This window comes from Myripristis murdjan, chromosome 13 (genome assembly GCF_902150065.1).
Source record: "Myripristis murdjan chromosome 13, fMyrMur1.1, whole genome shotgun sequence".
Classification (NCBI taxonomy): Eukaryota; Metazoa; Chordata; class Actinopteri; order Holocentriformes; family Holocentridae; genus Myripristis; species Myripristis murdjan.
In genome coordinates this window covers 6,086,209-6,112,037 of record NC_043992.1, presented here as the reverse complement: position 1 = coordinate 6,112,037, position 25,829 = coordinate 6,086,209, and the positions used below count along the sequence as shown (strand labels likewise).

Genomic DNA, 25,829 nt, shown 5'->3' with positions numbered 1-25,829 from the left:
GGTGAGGATGCTGAAGAGAAGTCCCGGAGCAAACCGAGGCGGTGAGGAATAAGAGGCAGGCAGTCCAGAGGCAGAGGAGAGGAAACTTCATGTTGGGATCCAAAGGAAACTCCGCAAGGTGACAGGAACTGAGAGGAGCAGGAAGGCGCAGGAGGTCTGGCTCTCAGCGGGCTGAGAGGAGCAGGGAGGTGCAGGAGGTCTGGTTCTCAGCGGGCTGAGAGGAGCATTTTGTGCCTCCGGTTGGTTCCTGCCGCTGGTCTGCGCCGCCGGCACAAGTTTGCATCCAAACTGATTCACACCGGTCCGGCTCCCTGGGTTATTCCGCTGTCAGCCAATAGGAGCGCGGAGGGAGCAGCCCAGCGGCCAATAGGAGGCCAGAGAGGAGAACAAGAGGCGAGGAGGCGAGGGAAGGAGGGATGGAAGGATTCATGGACTGGCCTCATTCCAAAACCTTCACATCCTTTCACTGCTGTTTTCACTCCCTCTTTCCTTCCTCCCTTCTTTCCTCCTTCCTTCCTTCCTTCCTTGTTTCCTCCCCCATTCTTTCCTTCCTTCTTTACTTGCTTCCTTCCTTCTTTCCTATTTTCCTTCCTTCCTCCCTCCCCTCCCTCCTTCCCCCTTCCTTCCTTCTTTCCTTCCTTATTTTCCTTTCCTTTCCTTCCTTCCTTCCTTCCTTCCTCACTCCCTCCCCTTTCCATCCTTCCTTTTTTCCTTCTGCTGTGCCTCCTACCTTCCTTCCTTCTTTCTTTCCTTCTTCCCTCCCTTCCTTCTAGTAAAAAAACAAGTATCTTCAGCTAGCTAAACATGACCGGCTGAGATGTAGTGTTTTCATTTTTCAGCGTTGTATGTCTCCTCGTTAGTATAGTGGTTAGTATCCCCGCCTGTCACGCGGGAGACCGGGGTTCAATTCCCCGACGGGGAGTAGGCATTTGTTTACCTGATTTTCCCTCAGGGATAAAAAATGTATTTCTGATAATGTCAAAGTTTCTCTTCATCAACAGATCAGTGGCTCTGTGTGTCTCAACGTTGTTTTCGTTTAAATTACAGTTCATTTCCTCCTTAAATTCATTCTTTGTTCCCACCAGATCCTGTCAGAGAAGCTTCGACATGTTGAAACTTGTGACTCCAGGACGTGTTTGTTGATCCTGTTGAACCCAGGACATTTCAGCATGTCCACTCAATGACATTCTGCTTTAAAATGTGTTTTTATGTCCAACACATTTCTCCGTTCACATGTTCTGTAGCCTAACTTTGGTTCATGTTACTGAACAGGTGCAGAGTCAATGTTCTGCCATCTAGTGTCTCTTTGGGGCCATAAGGCTTTTATTTTGAAGGCTGCCCCCGGAAATTTGATATTAGGTGTCTTACTTTGCACTTGTAGCCCTCCTAAGAAAAAAAAAACATGGAAATACAGGAAGTTGCAGATGAAGATGCTGAGATGCAAGAAAAAATAATGAAAATGAAAAATGACTACAGATTCAGCTTAAAAAACAACAACAATAACAACAACATTTTGCGAAAAGTAATGTTCCTCTATGGGTTTTTTTCCCAGATCGATATGTTAATTTTCAGCTCCTGGAAGAGAAGAAGAACCGGTCAGTAACAGAGAACATTCAGCATTTTGTTGAAGATCATATTCAAAGACAATTCTATTGATTTTCGACACAGATGGTTAGAAGAATCCTGATGTGGAAAAATTGCATGTGTACATAGCAGCATTTGATGTTGATATATATCACAGGCTGACTGATGAATTGTCAATATTTTCAGCAGAAAATTACTGCAGTCAAGTGTGGCCTTCAGATTCAGCAGCAGCTCTTAAAATGATTGGTATAGAAGTGCAGTTCTGTGAGTCCCTGCTCATATGGGTATTGAAGTTAATGAGCAGACAGATAAACTGGTAAAATAAATAAATAAATAAATAAAAAGCATTCAAAGACAATGATAATAAAGTGATAGAAGTAGCTTATGGCAGGGGAGAGGCCAAATCAGCATGCAGGGTTGCTCTCCACATTGTATATCTGATGAGGAAAAGTCAATCAGAAATGTGCCAGAAGTGTAATACTACTTAAGATGTAGAACATACTGTCATGCATTGTTGTGGATATAATTCAGAGAGGGAGACATTGAGAAATATTGTACATCACACACGGCAGGAATGGAGTTATAATCAATACCGAGCACATGAGTACTTCAGGGAAATCTGGGGGGCTGACAGGTCACATAACACAGGCAGGGTTCACAGATGGGCTGTAATTTTCTGTCCCTTTTGTTTCTCTTTTCTTCAAATAGATTGTTCAGTGCATATAAATATAAGTAATGTCATGAAGCTATACACTCCCATGTAGAAGAAGAAGAAGAAGAAGAAGAAGAAAAAAAATGAGTCTTTTATTTTGAAAGTTGGTGCCGGAAGTCCGGTCAGTGATTCTGCGAGCTTGTCGCGGGTGCAGAGAGTGTTAGTGGAGGCTGTAGCGACCATTCTGTCTGGTTTGCAGTAAATAAACGTATTAAATAAACGTATTAAAGTGTATGTCGGGTAGATTTAAACTCTTTATCAGACCCTCTGACAGCTCAGCCGGTTAAACCTGTTAGCTAGCCGTGTTAGCACATTGCACTGCTAACATTATTACCGCCAGCTAACGGCAGTTAGCTCGGAAGCTAACCATTGATGCAGCAGGATGGATCTGTTCGCCGACCTGCCGGAGCCCTCGCAGCCCTGCGGTGAGTCCCCGGACAGCAACACACTGACGGCAAAACCCAACCAGGCCCTGATTTCCTTTCATCTGTGGACACACACCTCCCATTCATTTCCAATGGGCCGGTGTGAACAGGAGCTGCAGGCTCTCCCTCCCCCTGTTTGTAGTTTTTGCATCATTTCCTTCAGAAGCCACTTTGACAGGCTCACCTCTGTCAGACTCGGTCCCAACTCTTCTTCCGGTCCAGTTTACAGGACTAAAAAATCATTTTATATCACAATAACGGAGTAAATAAATTGAAGCAATAGTGCAGCATTTTGCTTCAAAATCCTCTTTTTAACGTCCCCAGACTGAGACCAGATGTTGGGCACCATGTTCACCTCTGTACGTCCACTGGTTCAGTTCCTATGGGTAGCATTTCTTGTTAGCTTAGCATAAAGACTTGAAGTCTATGGGAGTCGTTAGCCTGGTGTGTTGTGTTTTTCAGATCCACATGATCCTCTGTAAATCAGACGCTCCAGAGCTGCTGTGAGGTTGATTTTTCATTTGAACATGGAGGCACTGAAGGGATTCATGTCGTGTCGTGTTGCCTGATCAGTGAAGCCACTTCTGCATCTGAATCACATGTGAACCACACCCTGGCTTTAACTGGACTGTCCACAGCAGCCATGATCATGATGATGGTGGTGATGATGATATATGTGCTTGGTGGAATAAACAGAGAGGAAACCCTGCTGTGTGTGTTTGGTGTGATGCGTTCAGGTGCGGCCTCAGCAGCTGAGCCCCAGGCGAGTAGAGAGGAAGAGGAGGAGGAGGAGGAGGAGGAGGAAGGCAGGTTGAAAAGAAAGCGGGCAGACTCGACAGATGGCCACAGTGCTGCCAAGGACAAGGAGGAGGAGGAGGAGCGGGGGGAGATGAAGAAAGTTTGTAAAGAAGGTTTTCAACTGTTCCACCACAATGTTTGTTCGCTTCTTTTTCTCTCATCACAGCAAATAGACCAAACTAAATGTGTGTGTGTGTGTGTGTGAGTGAAGGGACTGAGAGATGAGTGTTTGCTTTGGTCTGAAGAAAAGATATCTGTACTTACTCTGTTTGTGTGTGTGCGTGCGTGCGTGTGCGCCCTGCAGGTCTTCCTGTGCTGAGAGGCTACGTGGCGGCGCGGCGAGGGGAGCGAGAGGAGATGCAGGACGCTCACGTCCTCCTGCCCGACATGAGCAGCTGCCTGCCAGTGCTGCCAAAGCTAGTGTGAGAGACGGAAACCGATCCACTGCAGTGTCACGATTCTGTTTCAATGATTTATATCGCTCCAAAATTAGGTTGAATTCTGTCAAGGGATTTTTTCCAGCAGTGTCCCTTGACCTCTGACCTCCAGATGTCTGAATGAAAATGGGTTCTCTGGGCAGCCACGGCTCTCCCCTTTGCAGACATGCCCACCTTCTGCTAATCCCATGCAGTTTGGGCCACAAACCCTGCAGTCCACATGTGTTCTTGTGGCCTGTTGTAAAATGGTGTGTTTGTGCAGACTGGGGCCTAAACAGTCTTGGAGCTGCATCAGTTTGCTTTGACTGGAAAGCTGAGACTCTTGTGGATTCAATGAGCCACATTTGATTCATGTGTGATGATGTTCGCCCCCATAGCAGCCAGTTCACTGCAGGCAGAGCATTTTGTCAATCTGGACATCACTGTATAAAATGACCTCTAGTGACCTCTAGGAGAATCACAGCCTCATCAAACTTTACAGACACAATCTAGAGGAGAATTCAAAAAACCTAAAATCAGAGTAAGTTGTAATATTGAATTACAATACTTAAGCTACTCAACATATCATCCCAGCCCTCCTGGTGTCAGTATTGATGGATACGTCTGTTATTTCTTGATTACTTGATGCATCATTTGCTGGATAAAGTGAAAAAAGTGAAGTGTTCAGATGTCCTCCTCAGTCTGACCAGCAGACGGGTAATTTTCTAAAGATATGAATATTCCGTCAGCTGACTAAGATCAAGATAAGGTGGTTGTCTCAGCTCGTCTTCCTGACAGACTAAAGGCAGTTCCCAGGTGACAGGTGAAAACAGTCTTCAGGTAACAGTGTCTGCCTGTCACAGTGTCGTCATCAGAAAGTGCAGGTGGTGATGTGATGTCATCAGTCGCTGACCTGAGCCTTTGTGTCCTGCAGGTCTCGTGTTTCCTACTTCGCCGTGTTCGACGGTCACGGCGGCGCTCGGGCCTCTCGCTTCGCCGCCGAGCATCTCCACCACACGCTCGCTGCCAAGTTCCCCAGCGGTGAGTCGACGGGGTAAAGGTGCAGTCCGTGCGGTTTGACAGGGGCCACGGGTCAAAACATAGGAGACAGGCAGCGAGGAAGTTAGCAAGAAGTGACTGGAAAATTAGTAAGAAAAGAAAAGTCAAAAACAGAAACAAACAAGGAAATGACCAGAAATTAAGCAATGATTAAAGTTTTTTTTTTCTTTTTTTTTTTTTTTCTTGTAACTTAATTTTAAAAATATAATTATAATAATTACAAGTCTTGTTTTCTGGATATTTTCCCAAAGTTGTTTTTTTTTTTTTTTTTTTGATAATTTTCTTTCTTTTTTTTGTTTTGTTTTTATATTGACCGATGTTTTGTTGTTTTTTTTTTATTATTATTATTAATATATATTATTTTAAAATTCATTTCCAGGTTGTTTCCTTGTAACTTTTTGCATATTTTTTTGCAAATTTTCAGGTCATTTCTCTCTAAGTGGCTCATTGCCTTTTTTCTCATATTTTTTTTTTATAAAGAAATTTAGCCCATTTGCTCAGGTTTTAGTGGATTAAATGTTTGTTAAAGGCGTCTGAATGCAGCATTTAAACTCATGAAGTCTGTTGTCCATGCAGATTTCAAAGGGTTAAAAGTAGAATTAATGGTCAATTATAACGTTTTTTTTTCTCGTTGTGTAAACACAGTCCATTTCATTTAATGTGACACCGGCCTCTGGAGTAAAACCTCTCTGTCCTTGTCTCTGCAGCCTCTGAAGGAATTTAAGGCCTTAAACTAGTAAGACGTCGTATTTTTCCACCACGTGATGTCAGGTTTAATGTACGACTCCAGAACTTCATGTGACAGCGTATGAACATGGCCGCTGTACGTATGCTTCCATCAGAAAATAGTCCCTGATGAAAAGATGGCTTCATGAACCAAATGAAAGTGTTCATGGTGTGTAAAGCTGAACTCAGAATCAGAGCAGCAGGCAGTTTTATGGTGCATCACCTGAATGTTTTAAAGTACAAAAAAAAAAAAAAAAAAAAATCAAACATGGAAACTAGGTGAATATTGAAAAGTCAAAAACAGCATGGCAGCCTTTAGAAAGCGGCCAGTTTCCCCGGTAACAGTCAGGTGTCAGGCATCCCTGCGGTTGGTTTGTGTCCCTGCGGTTGGACCGCGGGGCTGCAGGATGTGGACAGACGCAGCGTCCCAGACAGCAGAGACAGGCTGATGGAGAGTGTGCAGGGGAAAGTTGAGACGCTGAGCTGCTCTCTCCCGCCGTGTGTTTCAGGAGAACCAGACAATCTGGACAAACTGCTCAAGAAATGCCTGCTGGACACTTTCCGCCAGACGGACGATGACTTCCTCAAGAAAGCCTCCAGCCAGTGAGTTCCCCTGTTTGTGTCCTAGGGGTCGTTTTTTTTAACAACTTCTTTTTTTTAATCACTGAATCATATGAAAGTAGACGACCTGAGGAATACCGCGACACCAGACATGTCACGCCAGGTCATCAGCTCGCCTCCGTGCAGAGAGCAGGGACTTCCACAGTGTCTGGCTCGTTTCTCTGTTGAGCTACAGACACTTTTCTGTTGAAAAATGTTCACGCTAACACAGTTAATATAAATCACACCTGGACTGCAGGTCCAGGGAAAAGTCGGGGGGGAAAGCACACACAACACTAGTGTGGTGCTAACTGCATGTGTGTGTGTGTGTTGGACAGGAAGCCGGCGTGGAAGGACGGCTCTACGGCGACCTGCGTGCTGGTGGTGGACGACGTGGTGTACGTGGCCAACCTGGGAGACAGCAGGGTGAGGCGCTCGCAGGAGGTCATGTGCTTCACGCTGCGTGAGGGCCGTCACCGCTCAGCAGCGCCACACCAATCAATCAATCAATCAATCAGGCTTTATTTGTATAGCACTTATCATACAAAGAAAATGCAACACGGAGTGCTTCACACAACCCCCTCCCCCCAGTCCCCACATGCATACACACACACCAGCAACACAGCACCCATTAATGATCCAACACTCCAGGTAAAACCCTGAAAACATGAACATGGTGGTTGCGGTTGGCTTGCTAATAGCGTGGTGTTGCAATGTTGAGATTATTGCGATTTATCTTACCAGGAAATCCTTTGTGTGTGTGTGTGTGTGTGTGTGTGTGTGTGTTCGTGTGAGCAGGCGGTGCTGTGTAGGATGGAGGGGGGCGGGGCTGAGAGGCGGGCGGTGACTCTGGCTCTCAGTAAGGAGCACAACCCGACCATCTACGAGGAGCGCATGAGGATCCAGAGAGCAGGAGGCACGGTCAGGTAGGAGCCAAACACGTCTGACCACATCAGCAGGAAGTGATCGAGCAGATCAATCAGTCAGTTAATCAGTGGGGCATAGGGCTGGGACCATATGTTCATGTCCCAATTCAATGCTGTCACCATACTTGGGTGCCTAACTGTGTGTGCGCGTGCGTGTGTGTGTAGGGACGGCAGGGTGCTGGGTGTGCTCGAGGTGTCTCGCTCCATTGGAGACGGTCAGTACAAACGCTGTGGAGTGATTTCTACTCCTGACCTGAGGAGATGCCAGCTGACCGCCAACGACAGGTACACACCCACAGCACTGTACTGCTGATAGTACCACTGATACTACTGAAAATACTGCTGATAGTACCACTGATACCACTGATACTACTGAAAATACTGCTGATAGTACCACTGATAGTACTGAAAATACTGCTGATAGTACTGAAAATACTGCTGATAGTACTACTGATACTACTACTGATACTACTGAAAATACTGCTGATGATACTATTGATAGTACTGCTGATAATACTACTGATGCTACTGCTGATAATACTGATACTACTACTGATGATGCTACTGATACTACTGAAAATACTGCTGATAGTACTACTGATAATACTACTGATAATACTGATACTACTGCTGATGATACCACTGATAATACCACTGATGCTACTGCTGATAATACTCAGGACCGTGCCTGACCAATTTGGCGCCCTAGGCAACATATTCGCTGATAATGCAAAAGGTGGCAGGTAGCGGGTGGGTGCAGTGCACCGCTCTTGTCTAATTTTTTCGAATCGAATGGGGAGAAAAAACTCACTCCCTGGCGCCCTCTGGCATGACGGCACTTATAGCATTTGCCTAACCTGCCCTATGGACCGCACGGCCCTGATAATACTAGTGATAATACTACTGATAATACTACTGATACTAGTGATAATACTAGTGATACTAGTGATAATACTACTGATAATACTAGTGATACTAGTGATAATACTACTGATAGCACTGCTGATACTAGTGATAATACTAGTGATACTAGTGATAATACTACTGATAATACTAGTGATACTAGTGATAATACTACTGATAATACTACTGATACTAGTGATAATACTAGTGATACTAGTGATAATACTACTGATACTAGTGATAATACTACTGATAGCACTGCTGATACTAGTGATAATACTAGTGATACTAGTTATAATACTACTGATAGCACTGCTGATACTAGTGATGGTGGTAATGATCATGTTGTTCTGAGCTGTGTATTGATTTGTCTCTCCTCATGATAATGAAGGTGGTGCTGATGTTTCTTGTGTCTCTCAGGTTCATCATCCTGGCCTGTGATGGTTTGTTCAAAGTGTTTTCTGCTGATGAAGCTGTTAGATTTGTCCTCAACATCCTGCAGGTACGTCTGTGTGTGTGTGTGTGTGTGTGTGTGTGTGTGTGTGTGTGTGCCTGTGCTTCATAGTGAGGACCAGCACAGTGAGCACATTTCATTTGGTTTGGGTTTGGTTAAAGTTCCCCTCCAGTCGTTTATTAAGCCCCTCAAAATCATCTGTTTACCTATGTCGAAGGTTTTTTTTCCATGGAAAAGCATGCCTTTGTGCCTTAAATGGAACTCTAAATCTTCATGAAAAATGCACAGAACCATGAATATGCAAATGAAAACACCTTTCAGTGACGAACTACGACCAGAGTGGAGCTCACACACTTTAGGAGACTAAAACAGAAGAAAAACTGGAGGGAATGAATGGAAGTCAATATAAAGTTCTTACAAAGACAGAGAAAGGTGTGTGTGTGTGTGTGTGTGTGTATGCATGTGTGTGTGGTGCACTCAGTCTCTCTCTGTCTCTCAGGAGGGTGCTGTTGAGAAGAAGGCGGGGCTAACAGAGGAGGAAGCGCGATTCGAAGCCGCCTGCCAGCGATTGGCCAATGAAGCGGTGAGGCGGGGCTGTGCAGACAATGTCACTGTGATCCTGGTTTCTATTGGCTACTAGACACACACACACACACACACACACACACACACACACACACACACAGCTACAGATGAATTCCCAAACCCTCCGCTCTGCTCGTCTGACTGTTTCTGTGTCATGATTTACAAATAAATGATGTTTTCTTGAACTTTGCTGTCAGTGTCTTTGTTTCCTCCTCACACACACACACGCACAGACACATACACACACACCGCTCAAATCTGATCTGTCTCCGCCTGCACGCCACAGAAACAGGAATGGAAATCTGCTCTCTGCTTCTGGAAGAGTTTGGAAATTAACCCGGCAAACGAGTTCATCAGGGCAGCCGAGGCTGAACAGCAAAATCATTTCCTTCATGTCGGCTCATTTTGTGCACCACAGATTGCGTTGTGCAATAATTTCAAAGAATGTCACTTTGTTTTTGCACAGATGGAATTAAAATCACATCGTCACATCGATAAATTTCACTTTGAACTTTAGTGTTATTTTAGGGCAGTGATTAAGAACAGCTGTTTGTGCAGGACATGTTCATATAAATCAGACAACAAACTGACAAGATACAGACCAGAATAATGAATGGAAATATGAACTTTACAATTATTTTATTCCAGATTTATTTTTTCTCAGCTGCTTCCTTTAAGCAGCTGAGAGTCTGAGCTTTGATGTTTCATGGGTTCCTAATTCTGATAAAAAATAAATATCTGAATCCATCATGTATTTCACACTTTTTAGCATGAAAATGGTCAAATTTAAAGAAACTAAACAGGAACACAAAGTACTCATAGCAGCTGGCTTCAGTTCGTACGGCCCAGCTTCTGAAAAGCCCTTTTTGATCAGTGAGCAAAATTTTCAAAAATTAAATGAATGAAGTGAATAAATTAAACTCATAAATTACACAAATAATTTATGAATTCTGTATTTTTACTCTTGTTATCGATGAATATGAAATTATAAGTATAAATACAAATATTTATTTTATGACTATATTTTGAAAATTATTTAATGTTAATTACTTCTTCTTCTTCTTCCTCATATTATTATTATTATTATTATTATTATTTATTCCTTTTTGTTTATGTTTTATTTTATTTTATTTTATTTGTTTTTCCTTGTCCTCTCCGGCCCGCTCGGTGTCGCTGTTTCCCGCCCTGGCCTTGAAACTGAACCCGGATATTTCCCGGAAGTTGTCGTTGCGCAGCGGCTGATCTCCACACACACACACACACACACTCATACACACACACACTCACACACATACACACTCACACACAGCTGTTACAGTAAAACACAGCCCGCGGCTTTAATCCCGGTTTCAGCGGATTGACATGAACACGCACGACGGGCTCATGCGCGTGCGCGATTCTTGATTGATTAGTCCGCGGCGGCGAGGGCATCGATCAGGCACGCGAGCAACTCACCGATCGGTTTCCCGTTATGCGGACGCTGCGGGGCGATGATGTCACCTGTGGTTCACGCTCTCGACATCTGATCAATAGATCGATATCTGTCGGTATGGATCATTAAGTTGTCACAGTGACGTCACCGTTGGATCAATATCGCCTGAGTTCGTGCTGATATGGAGTCCTATCTGGACTTTGAGGAGTGCATCAAAGACTCACCTGTGTTCAGGTAGGAGACACACACACACACACACACACACACACTGCAGCAGTGTCTGACCCTTCAGCAAACTGAGCATTCAGTTTTCTCTGGGATCAATAAAGAATCAAATTACATAAAAAAAAAAAAAAAAATGGGAAAAGGCAGTGAGTGACTTCACAAGAAATAACCCCAAATTTGTAAAAAGGAAAAAAGAAAACAACAAAAAAGGAAATGTCCTCAGATTAAGCAACCAAAAAAATCATGAAAATAAAATAAAATCAATAAACAAGAAAATGACATGAAAACTAGACATTTTCCCCAGTTTTTTCTTTTTTATTATAATTTTATAATAACTTTGACCTGAAATTAAGCAACGAAAAAAGTGCCAAAAATTAAAAACAAAACACAAACCAAGACAAAACAAACAAACAAAAAAAAAACAAGTAAATGACATGAAAATTCACCAAAAAAAACAAACTTGCAACATAATTATAATAAATGTAAATGCACTTTTCTGACCGTTGGCGTTTTGGTAACTTCCTAATCGTTCAGTTTTCTCTGGTTTCTGCTCATGTTCTGGTCGTTTCTCCAGCTTTTCCAGAAATCAAGCCAAAATCAAATTTACCGATTTTTGCATATTGTCGTATCGCGATATGACACAAGTGTTGACTTGTCCTTTAGAGGTGCACCAATCGGTCGGTCGGTAACATTTACGCTGCGTTCACGTGGAATCCGGCAGACGGTGCCACGGGAGTCTCACAGAGCAGCGGGATGGCGAAACAAAACACGTGCGTGGATATGTTGCTATGGTGAAGTCGTGTCTTTGTGGCTGTTCGCTGCCGGCCTCCACAGAGCTTCACTGTACATCGGGGTTTCCGTCTACCGTCTGTCGGATTTCACCTGAACGCAGCACCACACTACAGGATTCAGGTATCAGTCCCACAACACATTGGCGGTGTGGAGCGATATTACCGTCAGCGGAGAAGATGACAAACTTAATTTTCAGTGTGTGCACGTGCAAGTGAGGATCGACTTCAAAATCATTTAGAACAACAAACCTAATCAAACACCTGAAGCAGCACAAAGCAAATCTTAAATTATTATACTTAGAATCAGGGCCGGGTCTAGCCAGACATGTATGAGGGGGCAGCCACAAATGTTGAGGGGGCATTGTGCTCCAGCACCTTTTACCATGTCTAACTGAATATATTTTGGGGGATTTAGTTTGAGGGGGCACAACATTTATTTGAGGGGGCCAGGCCCCCTCTTGCCCCTGCGTAGACCCGGCTCTGCTTAGAATTAGAATTATTGCATAACTGAGAAAAGGTACCTTGTAATATTTCTCATTAAAGACAAGTTTTAAAACATTTGTACACTGAATTATATTATTTCCTTTAAAAAGAAAACAAAAAATTGGAATCGACAAATTAGGCTTGGAAAAAATTAGATATCGGAATTGGCCAAAAAAATTACAGTCGGTGCATCTCTGTCTGATTGTAGAGGCTTTTTCTCAGCTGCCGAACGTTCCAGCTGTTCCAACACGGGCCTGCTGTGGTTATGATTGACTTCTGACTGCTGGTTATTGATCAGATCAAGCTCTGAGTGTAAACAGACACTGTTGTGGTGTCAATGTGGAGCTGACGTGTGGTTTGGGGCCCAGCCGTGCTCTGACCCGGCGCTGCAGAGCAAGGCAGTGAGCCGTGACCTGCGCTCAGTGCCTTGCTCAGTGGCACTGGGTGGGCTGCCGGGACTCGAACCTGCGATGCTGAGCTCACAGGATGGTGTGTGTGTGTGTGTGTGTGTGTGTGTGTGTGTGTGTGTGTGTGTTTCTTCATGCAGACTGAGTCTGGAGCAGTTTGAGACCGACGTCACTCTGCTGGAGACGCAGGTGGAAAAGGTACAAGTACTGCAACTACTACTGCAACTACTACTGCAAGCACTACTGCAGCTACTACTGCTGCTACTACTGCAGCAAATACTGCAGCTACTTCTGCTGCTACTACTGCAAGTACTACTGCAGCTACTACTGCTGCTACTACTGCAACTACTACTGTAGCCACTACTGCAGCTAATACTGCAACTACTACTGCAGCTACTTCTGCTGCTACTACTGCTACTACTACTGCAAGTACTACTGCAAGTACCACTGCTGCTACAACTGCAGCTATTTCTGCTGCTACTACTGCAAGTACTACTGCAACTACTACTGCTGCTACTACTGCAGCCACTACTGCAGCTACGACTGCAACTACTACTGCAAGTACTACTGCAGCTACTATTGCAAGTACTACTGTAGCTACGACTGCAGCTACTACTGCAGCTACTACTGCAAGTATTACTGCAACTACTACTGCAGCTACTACTGCAACTACTACCACAAATACTACCGCTGCTCTGCTAGTACAAGTCCTGTTACTGAGTATTTCTTTATCACTATCGCTGCGACTTCTGCTACTACTAATACAACTAATATGATGGTGTTGATGTGAAGAGAGAGAGCTGATTGGTCTGTCAATAATCTGCACCCCTGGCCAATCAGGTGATGAAGCTGTGCAGTAAGATGGTGGAGGCGGGGCAAGCGTACAACTCAGCCAATCAGCTGTTCCTGGCCGGCCTGGCTGAGTTCTCCATGTACCACAGGAAGGACGGCGCCATGATGGTATGGAGCTGAAGATACTGTTCTTCAACAAAAATATTGATAATGATAATAATGATTATAATGATTATAATGATAAGAATGACTCACTGCTGTTCCGGTTCAAACCGGTTCCTGCTGGAACTCGTTTCTTCTTCGTTTATCTTGACTTGACATGAGATTTGAACATTTCTGACTTCCTGTTTCCTCTGGCTCAGAACTGTCTGAACCAGTTCAACCAGGGCCTGAAGGAGATGATCAACTTCCACACGGTGAGTGCTGCGCATACACACACACACACACACACACACACACACACACACACACAGTCACTCACCTTCCTGTACCTGAGCAGCTGTTTTCTGTACCTGAACTTCTCTCTGTATTTTTTAAAGTTTGTCATTTGACTTTTCCAGATGATCAGTGACAGACTGTCGAACCTTTCACAATAAAAGCTCAGTCGGGAGAGAGGAACAGACGCTTTGTACTTTTACTGCAGTAGATTTTTACTGCACAACTTCTACTTCTGCAGTCAAATACCAGCAGAGGAACAGTACTTCTACTTCTACTGCAGTTTATAGTAAAAACAAAATCAGGTATTAGAAGAAATCTCAAAGTTAAGAGCAATTTAATAAAACCAGAAAAACTGCAATCTGGCTCAGGGCGTAATCTGGGGCAGGATGTAACCTGGGACAGGACTTAATCTGGGACATGATTAATGTGGGACGGGAAATTATTTAGTCTGGGATTGGATTTAATCTGGAACAGGATTTAATCCTGGATGGGATGTAACCTAGGACAGGATTTAATCTGGGACAGCATTTAATATGGGACAGGACGCAATCTTGGGCAGGATTTAATCTGGGATGGTACATAATATGGGACCTGACTTAATCTGGAACAGGACGTAATCTGGGACAGGATTTAATCTGGAGCAAAAAGTAATCTGGGTCAGGATTTGATCTGGGACGGGACTTAATCTGGGATGGTATGTAATCTAGGACCTGACTTAATCTGCAATAGGACATAGTCTGGAACAGGATTTAATCTGGGACATAGGTTAATCTGGGACGGGATGTAATCTGAGATAGGAAATCTGGTATGAGACTTAATCTGGGATGGGAGGCTGTTCCAGAGCCACCTTTGATCGGGGGGGCTGAGAGGAGCTGTCGTGAGGATGACCTCACTGACCTGGGGTCAGAATATGGGATTATCACATCAGTGACGTAATGTGCAGCTAATCCACATTACAAATTTAAAAACCAAAAATAAAACACACAACAGTTTCTTCATCTCTCTGCTCCTCTTCCTCAGATGCTGTTTGATCAGACTCAGAGAGCCATCAGCCAGCAGCTGACCAACCTGTTCACACAGTATGTTCTCACACACACACACACACACACACACACACACACAGTCGTGTTTCCATCACTTCAGAGGACATTACATTGACTTACATTCATTTCCTGGAGATTTATCCTAACCTTAACCCTAACCACTACCTGCCTAACCCTAACCCTAACCTAACCTAAAGTTATTTTAGCTTTAAATCAAGTCTTCACCCTAAAATTAATGATTTTCACTTATGGGGACTTGCTTTTTGTCCCCATAAGGGAGGCGAGTCCCCACAACGTGACTGTGTAAACAGATTTATGTCCCCACAACATTAGCAATACCTAGTACACACACACACACACACACACACACACACACACAATGTAATGTAAAGCAGGTTTAGTGCTTTACAGGGATCCACTTGTGTTGATTGTTTTGGGGGTCAGTATTGATTATTGATCGGAGCCTGTCCCGTTGATTTCAATATTAATGAGATCAAAGGCTGACAGGAACAGCTTAGAACGCTGTTGTCATGACGACTAATGATGGTGCTGAAGGTGTGTTTGTGTGTGTGTGTGTGTGTGTGAGGTTTCTGCCCCAGCTGGCGGAGACGCGGCGGGAGTTTGTGCGGATCGGAGACGACCTCGAGACGGCGGCGCAGAAGAACGCTCAGATCTCCCGACACAAAGCCACCGACGCCGAGCGAGCGAGCCACCTGCTGCTCGCAACACGCAAGTGCTACCAGCACTTCGCCCTGGACTACTGCCTGCAGGTGACCCCTGACCCCTGACCTCTGACCTCTGACCTCATTAGTATGGATGTAACAGTTCAACAAATGGTTTGCTTGGTTTTGGTCATGATTCTGTTTGTTTTGCACATCAGGGAGAAAGAACACCACCATTTCCAGCGCTCTCTTTATATGATTTTATTTGCAAAAATAATGCTTGTTTCATTCAGAGATTTGGGATAGCAATATGAAATCCACAAAAATTCTTTTGAAGGTAAAAGTTTTGTTTTCCATTTGTCCTTCCAGCTGAACACCTTCAAGACTCAGCAGAAGGTCGACATCTTAAACTCTGTGAGTTGGACTGTTGTCAAGAGCGTACGCTTGAAATAAACCTGGGCCGTCACTCTGGAGCTGCCAGATTCCCTCAGTGGATCATGTGGATGTGAAACACGTCTGGGAATCAGAGAAACGGCCAAGCGCTTTGAGGTTTGAGGAGAAGTGAGTTAGCGGAGGATCTTCCTCCAGCTTCAGCGGTGTGAGGATCACTGAGACAGACGGAGGGAGAGATGTGTTCAGAGGCTACAGCGCCACCATCTCACTTCTCCTCACACCAACCCAGTTTTTTAAAAAAATATTTTCCGAGGGGTGTATGTCAGATCCACATGAGGTTTAGGAGGTTTAGAGCCGGGCTAACCACTCCCAGAGACTTCAAGTCTTACTGACAAAATTTTCATGGTGAATTATTTCTCACTGGAAGTTCCAGTGGTTACACCGACTTTTATTTCCTGTTTCACAAAATGCAGTCACATAAACATCTGAGATTGTGTGTGTGTGTTTCTCAGTATTTGTGTGTGTGTGTGTGTGTGTGTTCCGTCAGGTGTTCTCCTACTTCCACGCTCAGTACACCTTCTTCCACCAAGGCTTCGACCTGCTCAGAGACCTGGAGCCCACCATGAAGAGCATGGCAGCTCAGGTCAGGACACACAGGAGCAGCACCACCATCATCATCATCATCATCATCATCAGCTGGATAGCCTAACTGGATTTGCTCTTCTTGTTTTCTGTCTTGTGTCTCAGTTGGCCCAGCTGTCTGCAGACTGTGCAGCTAAAAGGAAAGATCTGGAAAACTCTCACCTCCTGGTCCAGCAGAGAGTAAGTGCCGTCTCCTCAGGGCCGCCGCTTTCCCGCAAAAATGTTTTGCATATTTTGAGCACATTCCGAACTTCAAACTTTTGAACGAAAACCACCTCAAGCAAGCATAACGACTATATTTTTTGGCAAAATTGAGAATTTAGTCCAAATGCTAATATTTGTTAAAGCACATTTGCGCAGGCGAGTTTAGTATTTTGTCTGATTTTTCAGAAAAATTCATAGCGAGGTTCTGTTTCTGCCGCAGGACTCTGAAGCGGTCTGCATGATTTGGTCTGGATCTGTGCTCGGTGCCCTGAGTGCCTGCAGGGCCTTTAAATGCCTTTAAAATGTCTTCAGTTCAATTTGATAAACCTCAGGCCTTTAAATAGTCTTAAATATGAATGTACAGCGTTTTAATTTCCAGATGAATATTTTGTCTAATTTCTTTTGTCTGTTTTTTAATTTATTTGTGTCAGAAATAGTCGATCTCCTCTGACTGAAGCCAACTTCTCCATTTTCGGGTCTTTCTTTCTTTCTTTCTTTCCTTCTTTTTTTCTTGTAACCTTTTACCAATTTTTTGCTAAGTTGCTCGCTGACTTTTTCCCATCTTTTTGAAAGAAATCAAGCCTTTTTGCTCAGGTTTCAAAGGGTTAAATGTTTGTTGAACCTTTCACAAGCCTTTAATTGGAGGCATTTAATTGGACAAGATGTCTGCTGTCGGTTTCAAAGGGTAACCCTGAACTGCAGCGACAGGACCAGGTGTTCAGGCTCTCTGTTCGTGTTGCTGCATTTTCTTGGTGCGTTCTGTTTTTTTTTTTTTTTAAATATCTGTCAGCATTGTCCTTTCTCACATCACCTTCGATTTGTCATCACCTCTCGTGTAAAATCAGGACGCGTCAGGCGAGCCCGTCATCAGCCTGTGTCCCGGAAACGACGACATCATCCAGGGTTACCTGTTCAAACGCTCCAGGAGGAAAAGCAAAACCTGGAAGAGGTAAGAACGGCTTTTCAGCTGCAAGCTCACTGTCAGTCCACGTGTCGGTTATTTGTTTGATGAATCAGTTTATCATTTGAGCTGTAAAATGTTAAAGCTGATGAAAACACGTCGCACAAGACCCCAGAGCCCAAAATGATGCGGTCAGACTCCCGCGGTCTGGCCGGCAGGGGAAGGGAAACCACACCGGCCGCCTCTCTGCCTCTGATCTGATGTGTGACGCGTTTTCGCATTTTATGAAACTGAGAAAAGCAAGTAATTCTCAGCATTTGTGAAGCTGTCACCAGCAAATGCTTGATGTTTTTTATGTAATAAACGACTAAAAAGACAAGTCGATTGTCAAATCTCCTTTTTTCTAATTATTTTTGTGAACTTGAGAGAAAAGGTGCAGCTCAGAGCCTCTCCTGTGTCGTTTCAGGTGCTGGTTCTCCATCAAAGACAACCAGCTGCTCTACACAAAGTCCCACAAGGTGAGAGCCACTCACACACCGGCAAACCAACACCTTTTATTTTGAAGGGACAGCTGGAAGACAGGATGTTTACAAATTTGTGCAGGTTTTATTGTTTGAAATTTTAAAGTACACCCACTAGTGCAGGATGATGATGTCACTATTGAAGATATGAAGATAATTACCGAGCATGGGATTTCATAAACAATGTGATCAGATGGATTTGGACAGCCAATCAGCCATCAGCTGCCGGGGCATTTGCATATTCATAGATCTGTGCATTTTTAATGAGGGGAAGATATAGAGTTCATTTAAGGCACCAAGAGATGTTTTTTTATGAGAAAAAAACTCAGTTTAAATCTGTAATATTGATGAACAGATTATTCTTAGAGGCTTAATAAACGACTGCAGCGGCACTTTAAAAATGAAAATCCAGGGTTCAGCTAATCCTGAGAAAAGGCCTGTGATGAAGATTTGCACAAATACAACATCAGTTGTAAACTGATTTCCAAAGGAATATTGACCTTTGACCTTTAGAGTCACTGAATGGGGAATAGGTGACTTTTTAGCTGTAAATACCGTGTGTGTGTGTGTGTGTGTGTGTGTGTGTGTGTGTGTGTGTGTGTGTGTGTGTTGAAGGAGGAGCAGATGGTTCTGTTCGAGGATCTCAGACTGTGTGCCGTCAAATCTGTGGAGAACATCGACCGGCGGTTCTGCTTGGAGCTGCTCTCCGTCCAGAAGTGAGGAAACTGTCGGGATGCCGCCCGTTAACCCTTAAAACCCTGAGAGACTGATCATTTAATCTAAATAATTTAATAAAAGTAATTCAGAAGGAAGACACGACTACTACTACTAAATGTTACTGCTACTGCTACTAATAATCTTTATTTCCTGAGCATGTCAGAATCCATGTTCACAAAGGCAGCAAAATATCAAGTAAAATCAAATAATATCAAATAAAATAAACAAGAACAACAATAGTCATGAATTAAACAAGTCACGCTTTGAAAAAATTGGAGTATAAAAACCAAAGAAAGACAATAAAAGTTGTTCAAAGAAAATTGAAACTCAAGTAAAATCAGGAAATCAGGATTTTCTTGGATCTTTTTGCTTTTCATTCATTTATTCATTCATTCATTTTCCAAACCGCTGGAAAATGTACACGGTTGCTGCATCATCTTTTTAATAATCTTTTTACTAATTTCTTGCACATTCTTCTTGTTAAGCTGCTCGTTGCCTTTCCGTGTTTTTACAGAAAGCAGATGAATGAAGAAGATGTTTCTATAGTAACTGGTTTTTTTGTTGTTTTTTTTTTTTTTAAAGCTGTTGAGTTGAGTCAGACTCGTGTTTGGTTTTGGGTTACAGTCACTCACATTTCCATGTTTGAAGGTGACCCGCTGAACCCGGATCAGTGTTAACAGTCGGCTCTCCTCCTGCAGATTTTTATTTTTTCTTCATTTTGGTTTAAAAATTAATTTGCAGTTCAGCTCCAGGAGGAAAAAAAGGTTAAAAAAAATCTTAAATGTCTTCATGAAATCTACAGAATCTTTCGTTGTAGCAAAGTTAATGAAGTTTTTGGTGTGTGTGTGTGCGTGTGTGTGTGTGTGTGTGTCAGGTGCTGTGCTCTGCAGGCGGACTCAGAGGAGTTGCGTCAGGCGTGGCTCAGCGCGCTGCAGGGCAGCATCGACCTGGCCTACAGAGACAGAGACACACAACACACACAGGTCAGCCTCATCACACACACACACACACACACACACACTCACACACTCACACACACACTTGGCTCAGGCTCAGGTGCGTGCCCTCATATGAACTGGAATGAACTAGAGCTAAAATGGCCAAATTAGAAATAGTAGTAGTAATATGCTAATGAATACAAACAAAACTGAATTGAATTGAATGTAATATATTATAGTATCTTATATTACAGTGCATTGTACAATGAAATTGAAATTATATAATATGTGATGTGATATTATGTCATAGTGTATTGTGTTGTATTCCTCCTCCTCTGTGCAGTATAAGCATTAGCTGCAGCCTTAAATGTAACAAGTTGATCTCAAACACCTTGTGCGTGTGTGTGTGTGTGTGTGCGTGTGTGTGTGTGTGTGTGTGTGTGTTTGCAGCCCAAGGAGCCCCCTCCCGCCCTGAGTAGCGGGGGGGACGTCCCGCCCGGCCCAGGCCCTGGCTCTGGCCCTGGCCCTGGCCCTGCCCCTCCCCGCCCCCCCGCCCTGGCGGTGGCCCTCAGTGGCCCTGGGAACCTGCACTGCTGTGACTGCGGGGAGGAGGAGCCGCGCTGGGCCTCGGTCAACCTGGGCATCACCATGTGTATCGAGTGCTCTGGGATCCACAGGTACACACACACACACACACACACACACACACACACACATACACACACATTTAGTTACTTAGCTAGAAATTATCCAAAAAAATTGTAGAATTTTTTAAAATGCTGTTGTAGCCATGCAGCTGCAATGTGTGTGTGTGTGTGTGTGTGTGTGTGTGTGTGTGTGTGTTTTCTGACATGGTAACACTGTGCTTGCAGAAGTCTGGGAGTCCACGTGTCCAAAGTCAGGTCTCTGACTCTGGACTCCTGGGAGGCCGAGCAGCTGAAGGTACACACAGCAGGAAGCAAACACACACCAAATACTCACACACACTCAGTAATACTCAAAAAACGAATGAACACCCAGAAATGTTAATAAATATTAATCTGACAGTGCAAGTAAAATCTCCATGTTACCAAGTCACTCAGTTGTGTGCTCTTTAGCTGCTGTGCATTCTGGGAAACGACGCCATCAACCGGATCTACGAGGCTCGGTGTTCAGAGGAAGGAGGAGTCAAACCGAGTCCCGACAGCCCGCGGTAACGTAACTGCCACACGTTCATTTCACACAGTCTGGAAAAATGATTGTGTAATTTTCTGTTCTGTTCTGTTCTGTTCTGGTCTGTTCGCGTTTCAGTCCGGAGAAAGAGGCGTGGATCAAAGAGAAATACGTGGAGAAAAGATTTGTGCAGGACGGCAGCGGCTCTGACAGAGCTCGTAAGTCACAGCGAGCCGTGGCTGCTTTTACCATGTCTGCTGCAAAAAAAAAACAAAAAAAACAAAAACAAAAACAAAATCTAAAATGAAATGAAACTGCGGTGATGTCATCCCTTGTCCAGCAAATTATTAAATAAAGTTTTAAATGTGTTGATTTAGTTCTCTGAAAACTAAAACTACACGCTTTTCTCAGCACTAATGTGTGTGTGTGTGTGTGTGTGTGTGTGCTTATCTTTAATGCTAGAGATTGTAAACATTAGGTGACATCATGCAGATTAATGAGCTGTGATCTCTTTGTGAACGTACTTGAACCCTCTCGTTGTGTCCCTGCTGCTGTTGCAGAGCGAGGGAACGCCACGCAGAGCCTGTACCAGGCGGCGTTGCTAGGCGACCTGGTTGCCATGGCGGCGGCATTGGCACAGGGCGCCGAGGTCAGCGGCAGCGTCGCCGAGGAGGAGGGACGGACGGCGCTGATAGGAGCCGCCGTCGGGGTGAGGAGGAGATGAGGGCTCGCTGTCAGGGCTGCAAGTTAATCAGTTAATCTGTCTTGGATTAGTCAGATTAACCCGTTAGTGAATAAAGTGTGAAAAAATAAGGCCCAAGTCTGATGGGACGTGATCAGAGTCCAAAGTGATGTCCTCAAATGTCCAGTCAGTCTGACCAGCAGCCACAAACAAACAAACAAACAAAAAAAACTACTGATAAAGATATGAACAGAGAAGAGGAACCTTCACTGGTTGATTGATTAACTAGTTGATTTGTTAATTTGTTGAGTTGCCTGGCAACCGGCTCGGTGTGTCAGTGTGATCAGAAACCGGCGGACGTGGTTGTTAGCTCAGTCGGTGTGATTCTGCCTGCTGCCTGTAGGGGTCGCTGCCGGCCTGCGAGTTCCTGCTGCAGAACGGAGCCAACGTCAACCACCGAGACCTGAGGGGACGAGGAGCGCTGCACGCCGCCGCCACTGCCGGACACACCGGGTACACACACACACACACACACACACACACACACACAGCTTCTCTTCCTATAACCTGCTGTGAAAAAGGGTTAATTAAATGTCCCTGGCTGTTGCAGACAGGTGTGTCTGCTCCTGAAAAGAGGAGCCAATCAGTACGCTGTGGACGAGACAGGACAGGACCCGCTGGCCATCGCCGTGGAGACCGCCCACGCCGACATCGTCACCCTGTGAGTCGTCACAAAAAAAAAAAAAATTAAATCAAAGGGGGATGTAAAGGGATTTAAGTCTGTTGTAATACTTGGGAAAGTGAGTGTAATGAAGTATAACGTGCTGTGTGATGTGTCCCGTGGCTCTGCCGTGTGCGCTGTGACGGGACGCCAGGCTCCGCATGGCCCGGATGAACGAGGAGATGAGAGACTCCGAGGGATTCTTTGGATCCATGGGTGAGTGTGTCGGCTCTCAAGCCGACGTCACAGCTGAAACACAGGCAGTATGAACACACACACACACACAAACACACACACAGCTGTGACGTGTGACAGCAGCAGCTCGTTATCGATCCTCTGTGGTTACAGGAGACGACGAGACATTTCAGGACATCTTCCGGGACTTCAGTGACATGGCATCCCACGACCCGGAGAAGCTGACCCGCCGGCAGTTCAGCCGAGGAGGAGGAGAGGAGGGGGAGGGAAGGGGAGGAAGAGGAGGAGGAGGAGGAGGAGGAGGAGGAGGAGGAGGAGGAGGAGGAGGTGGGGAGCTGGTGAACAGCCAACATGACGATGAAAAGACGACAGAATAGCAGCAGGAAGATCAATAAAGTCATTAAACTCTAGATGTCCACTTGAACCCCTCTAGTTGCCATGGTAACCCTTGGTTGAAAACCGCTCTAGAACCTGACAGAGTTGCCATGGTAACCTTTTTTTTTTTTTTTTTAAACTATAGAATACGAATGAGTTTCTATAGTAACTGTTTTTTTTTTTTTTAAACCCCTGTGGAACTTGACTGCGTTGTCATAGTAACAGTTTGATAAAACCCCTCTCAAATATGACTGAGTTGCCATGGCAACAGTTTGGTATAACCCCTCTGAAACATGACTGAGTTGCCATGGCAGCAGTTTATGGGAACACTGACCCTAAGCTCCTAGCGACAGCTGATTGACAGCTCTGCGACAGCTACGTAACAGATACTGAACCGTTTGTAATTAAACACTCAGAGATAACACATAGTGCAGTTTGTTGTCATGGTAACCATGTAACCTTACAGGAAGTAAAGCAGAGTGTCTGCGTCCTCCACACCAAACATCCCAACACTGTAACTCGACTTTCTCCCCGAGAAAAGCTCTGAGCTCCTCTGACGAGTCGACTGAAACACAGCAGATCAAACTGCTTGTCCTCCTGCTCGAGCTTTTCAAGAGGAAGATAACGTCTGTTTACTCTAAAAAAAAGAAAAAAAAAAAAGAAAAAAAAGAAGTAGTAGTAGTAGAGCGGCACATGAGTTGAGCTTCCACTGAACTGGTGATCTGGTGTTTTTCCAGTTCGCCCAGTTTGAGTGCAGCTCCGGGCTCCGCTCGCCGCACAGAGCAGCTCACTGTTACCGTCTGAATGACCAAATATTTGGCCCTGTTACTATAAAACAGATTTACGTATTATTACTATTGAAATAACTGTGTCAGGGGAAATCCACTGTGAGTCTGAAACATTTTTATTATTATTAGTTTATTATTTGTATTTTATTTTATGTTATTGGCCTGGACCAACACAAAAAGGGAAAATCAGACCTAAGACAGAATTCACGTCACTGTTTTTTCCACACATGAAGTGAACGTTTTTCATGGTCGTTTATATTTTAAGTGAGTTTCATGACCGTGGAAATCTGCTGAAACTCTCCTCTATTTTATTATTATTTTTTAAATAGTTATCAGAGGATGAAAACTGAAACGTCCTCCTCTGCAGTGGCACCGCTCCCATCTGCCAGCTGCTCTCTCTGATGTGTGTGATTTCTGCTTTAGGCGGAGTTTCCCTCTTTTAATTCTTTTAATCCTGCAGACTGGTAAATATGCAATGCTTACTGCTCAATAAAATGTCTTAATCCAATTTCATCCTCAAGAGTGTCGTTTCTCTTGGTTGCTGCTCAGCTGGTGGCCAGCGGGGGGCGCTGTCTGCAAGCTTCTGCAAATCCCACTGGCAAAAAAACTCAGATATGGTTTCTAATTGCGTGGAAATGGAGTGTAATCTGTTTTAAAAGGGAAAAGTCACTGGAGGATGATTGCCCACTACAACACTGACCCATTCACTCCATCATCTCCCACAAAGACATGATTTCAGAAATTAACTGAGAAAAAACTTTGAATTTCCAAGATTAAAGTCGTAAATCAATGAGGAAAAAAGTCCAAATTTCTGAGATTATAACGCCACAAATTTACAAGAAAAAAAAATTCTGAAAAATAGCTTTTCTTTCCCTTTTTGGTCTCGACTCTGCTGCTGCTGGCCGTGTCTCAGGCCTGCAGCTGATCACCTCATCAGATTCTACTTTGACATGGGATTCAGGAACAAGGAGATCCTGCTGATTTTAGCCCAGAATCATCAGATTGTTTTCTTCTGCATCGGCCCAAGTCACAGCAACGTCTCTTCAGAGTCCAGATGCTGAGGAGAAGATGGTGGTTAGGTTGGGATGAGGATTCAAGTCAAGACAGTTTCAGTGAATGGGCAACAGGCTAATAAATTTTACAACCAATCAGTGGGCCCATTTTGCCCAGAACTCTGGTGGGATCCATAACACCACACCACAAACATGCACAAATGTCTTTTACAGCGTATTGACGCTCCGCTGAACTCTTGGTGACACACATCTAATATATTTATGGACTCTGTGTGAGTTACCTGTCGACTTCATGAGCTGTAAGAGAAGCACAGAGACACGGATCAGTCTGCTCTGATCAATACAGTATTTTGTATTTTGGTATCAATAGGCTGTTTTGTTTTGTTTTTTTTCCATAAGAATGCTTAGTTTTCACTGCTGCTGCACAATTTAAAATAAGTGTGAATCCACAGTCATGTTGTGTATCACATCACTACCCAGATATTTGGCATAAACACTGAGGTAAACATCGGGCAGCCCTGAGAGGAACTACGATGTTTTTATTTAACCTTCAAACTGAGGTCTTTGCTGCCGACTCGTTCTTGTTCATGTAAAATAGTCAACTTTTATACACAACAGTTTGATTGGAGGAGTTTTTTTTTTAGGTTTGTGGTGAAATCATGCAGGCCTTCAACATCATGTTCAAACTTTTCAAGGTGATAATTCCAGAAGTCAAACTGGAGAGAGAGAGAGAGACAGAATTGATGCTGAGAGCCGTGACGAGGGATCTTGGTGCAGTGTTTTATTTTAGATTTTTAACATCTAGTTGTTTGAAGGCAGTGTGTTTTCAGGTGTTCAAGGCACGAGGGAAACGCTGCATTAAAGTTCCCATGAGGTGACCTCACATGACCTCACCTTCCTGTCAGACAGAGCGTCTTAAACAGTGACATCATCATCCTGCTCCTGTGGCTGGAAATGAAAAATTCAGCCAATAAAATCTTCACAAACCTTTAAACATCCTCAGCCACCTGTCCTTTCAAAATAAAAGTCTGTTTCTCTCTCATTCTGAGATCCTGTTGGTTTGAACTTGTGAATGATCCTCTCCTGCACCATGTCCCGCCCAAACTACATGAAAATACATCAAATC

At 44.1% G+C, this 25,829-nt stretch overlaps 2 protein-coding genes and 1 non-coding gene across 8 annotated transcripts; all 3 read left to right on the top strand.

The window, feature by feature from the left end:
- Positions 1 to 850: 850 nt before the first annotated feature.
- Positions 851 to 922, top strand: trnad-guc (transfer RNA aspartic acid (anticodon GUC)). The gene has a single exon. It is a non-coding gene; the product is annotated as a tRNA-Asp (tRNA).
- A 1,499-nt stretch (positions 923 to 2,421) lies between these two features.
- On the top strand, positions 2,422 to 9,373 carry ilkap (integrin-linked kinase-associated serine/threonine phosphatase). 5 transcript variants are annotated; one of them, XM_030066735.1, is made up of 11 exons: positions 2,422 to 2,721; positions 3,459 to 3,632; positions 3,824 to 3,941; positions 4,870 to 4,976; positions 6,230 to 6,323; positions 6,659 to 6,746; positions 7,119 to 7,246; positions 7,412 to 7,531; positions 8,570 to 8,651; positions 9,103 to 9,243; positions 9,274 to 9,373. In XM_030066735.1, the coding sequence occupies exons 1-10, from the start codon at positions 2,679 to 2,681 to the stop codon at positions 9,241 to 9,243; spliced, it is 1,095 nt and encodes a 364-aa protein (XP_029922595.1). In that variant the 5' UTR covers positions 2,422 to 2,678; the 3' UTR covers positions 9,274 to 9,373. The 5 variants fall into 5 exon arrangements, with proteins under 5 accessions (XP_029922595.1, XP_029922596.1, XP_029922597.1 ...); XM_030066736.1 differs by having other exon boundaries at positions 9,103 to 9,253; positions 9,284 to 9,373; XM_030066737.1 differs by having other exon boundaries at positions 3,459 to 3,623; positions 9,103 to 9,373.
- A 1,081-nt stretch (positions 9,374 to 10,454) lies between these two features.
- LOC115370444 (arf-GAP with coiled-coil, ANK repeat and PH domain-containing protein 3) lies at positions 10,455 to 24,203 on the top strand. Of its 2 annotated transcripts, none has more exons than XM_030067466.1 (22): positions 10,455 to 10,854; positions 12,667 to 12,724; positions 13,367 to 13,486; positions 13,681 to 13,734; positions 14,777 to 14,835; positions 15,386 to 15,569; positions 15,831 to 15,875; positions 16,402 to 16,497; positions 16,602 to 16,676; positions 17,546 to 17,649; positions 18,068 to 18,119; positions 18,738 to 18,838; positions 19,714 to 19,822; positions 20,228 to 20,454; positions 20,650 to 20,719; positions 20,875 to 20,969; positions 21,068 to 21,147; positions 21,490 to 21,638; positions 22,015 to 22,124; positions 22,222 to 22,332; positions 22,487 to 22,548; positions 22,681 to 24,203. In XM_030067466.1, exons 1-22 carry the CDS (start codon positions 10,802 to 10,804, stop codon positions 22,902 to 22,904), a joined length of 2,238 nt encoding a protein of 745 aa, XP_029923326.1. In that variant the 5' UTR covers positions 10,455 to 10,801; the 3' UTR covers positions 22,905 to 24,203. The 2 variants fall into 2 exon arrangements, with proteins under 2 accessions (XP_029923326.1, XP_029923327.1); XM_030067467.1 differs by lacking the exon at positions 10,455 to 10,854 and adding an exon at positions 11,376 to 11,757.
- Positions 24,204 to 25,829: the final 1,626 nt, after the last annotated feature.

Bases quoted from the DNA above. Each gene is read 5' to 3' on its own strand.
- ilkap (XM_030066735.1), top strand. From the start codon at position 2,679: ATGGATCTGTTCGCCGACCTGCCGGAGCCCTCGCAGCCCTGCG. The intron at 3,942-4,869 runs GTGAGAGACGGA...TGTGTCCTGCAG, and splicing joins CCAGTGCTGCCAAAGCTAGT to GTCTCGTGTTTCCTACTTCG. The intron at 7,247-7,411 runs GTAGGAGCCAAA...GTGTGTGTGTAG, and splicing joins AGAGCAGGAGGCACGGTCAG to GGACGGCAGGGTGCTGGGTG.
- LOC115370444 (XM_030067466.1), top strand. From the start codon at position 10,802: ATGGAGTCCTATCTGGACTTTGAGGAGTGCATCAAAGACTCACCTGTG. The intron at 13,487-13,680 runs GTATGGAGCTGA...CCTCTGGCTCAG, and splicing joins GGAAGGACGGCGCCATGATG to AACTGTCTGAACCAGTTCAA. The intron at 18,839-19,713 runs GTGAGGAAACTG...TGTGTGTGTCAG, and splicing joins GAGCTGCTCTCCGTCCAGAA to GTGCTGTGCTCTGCAGGCGG.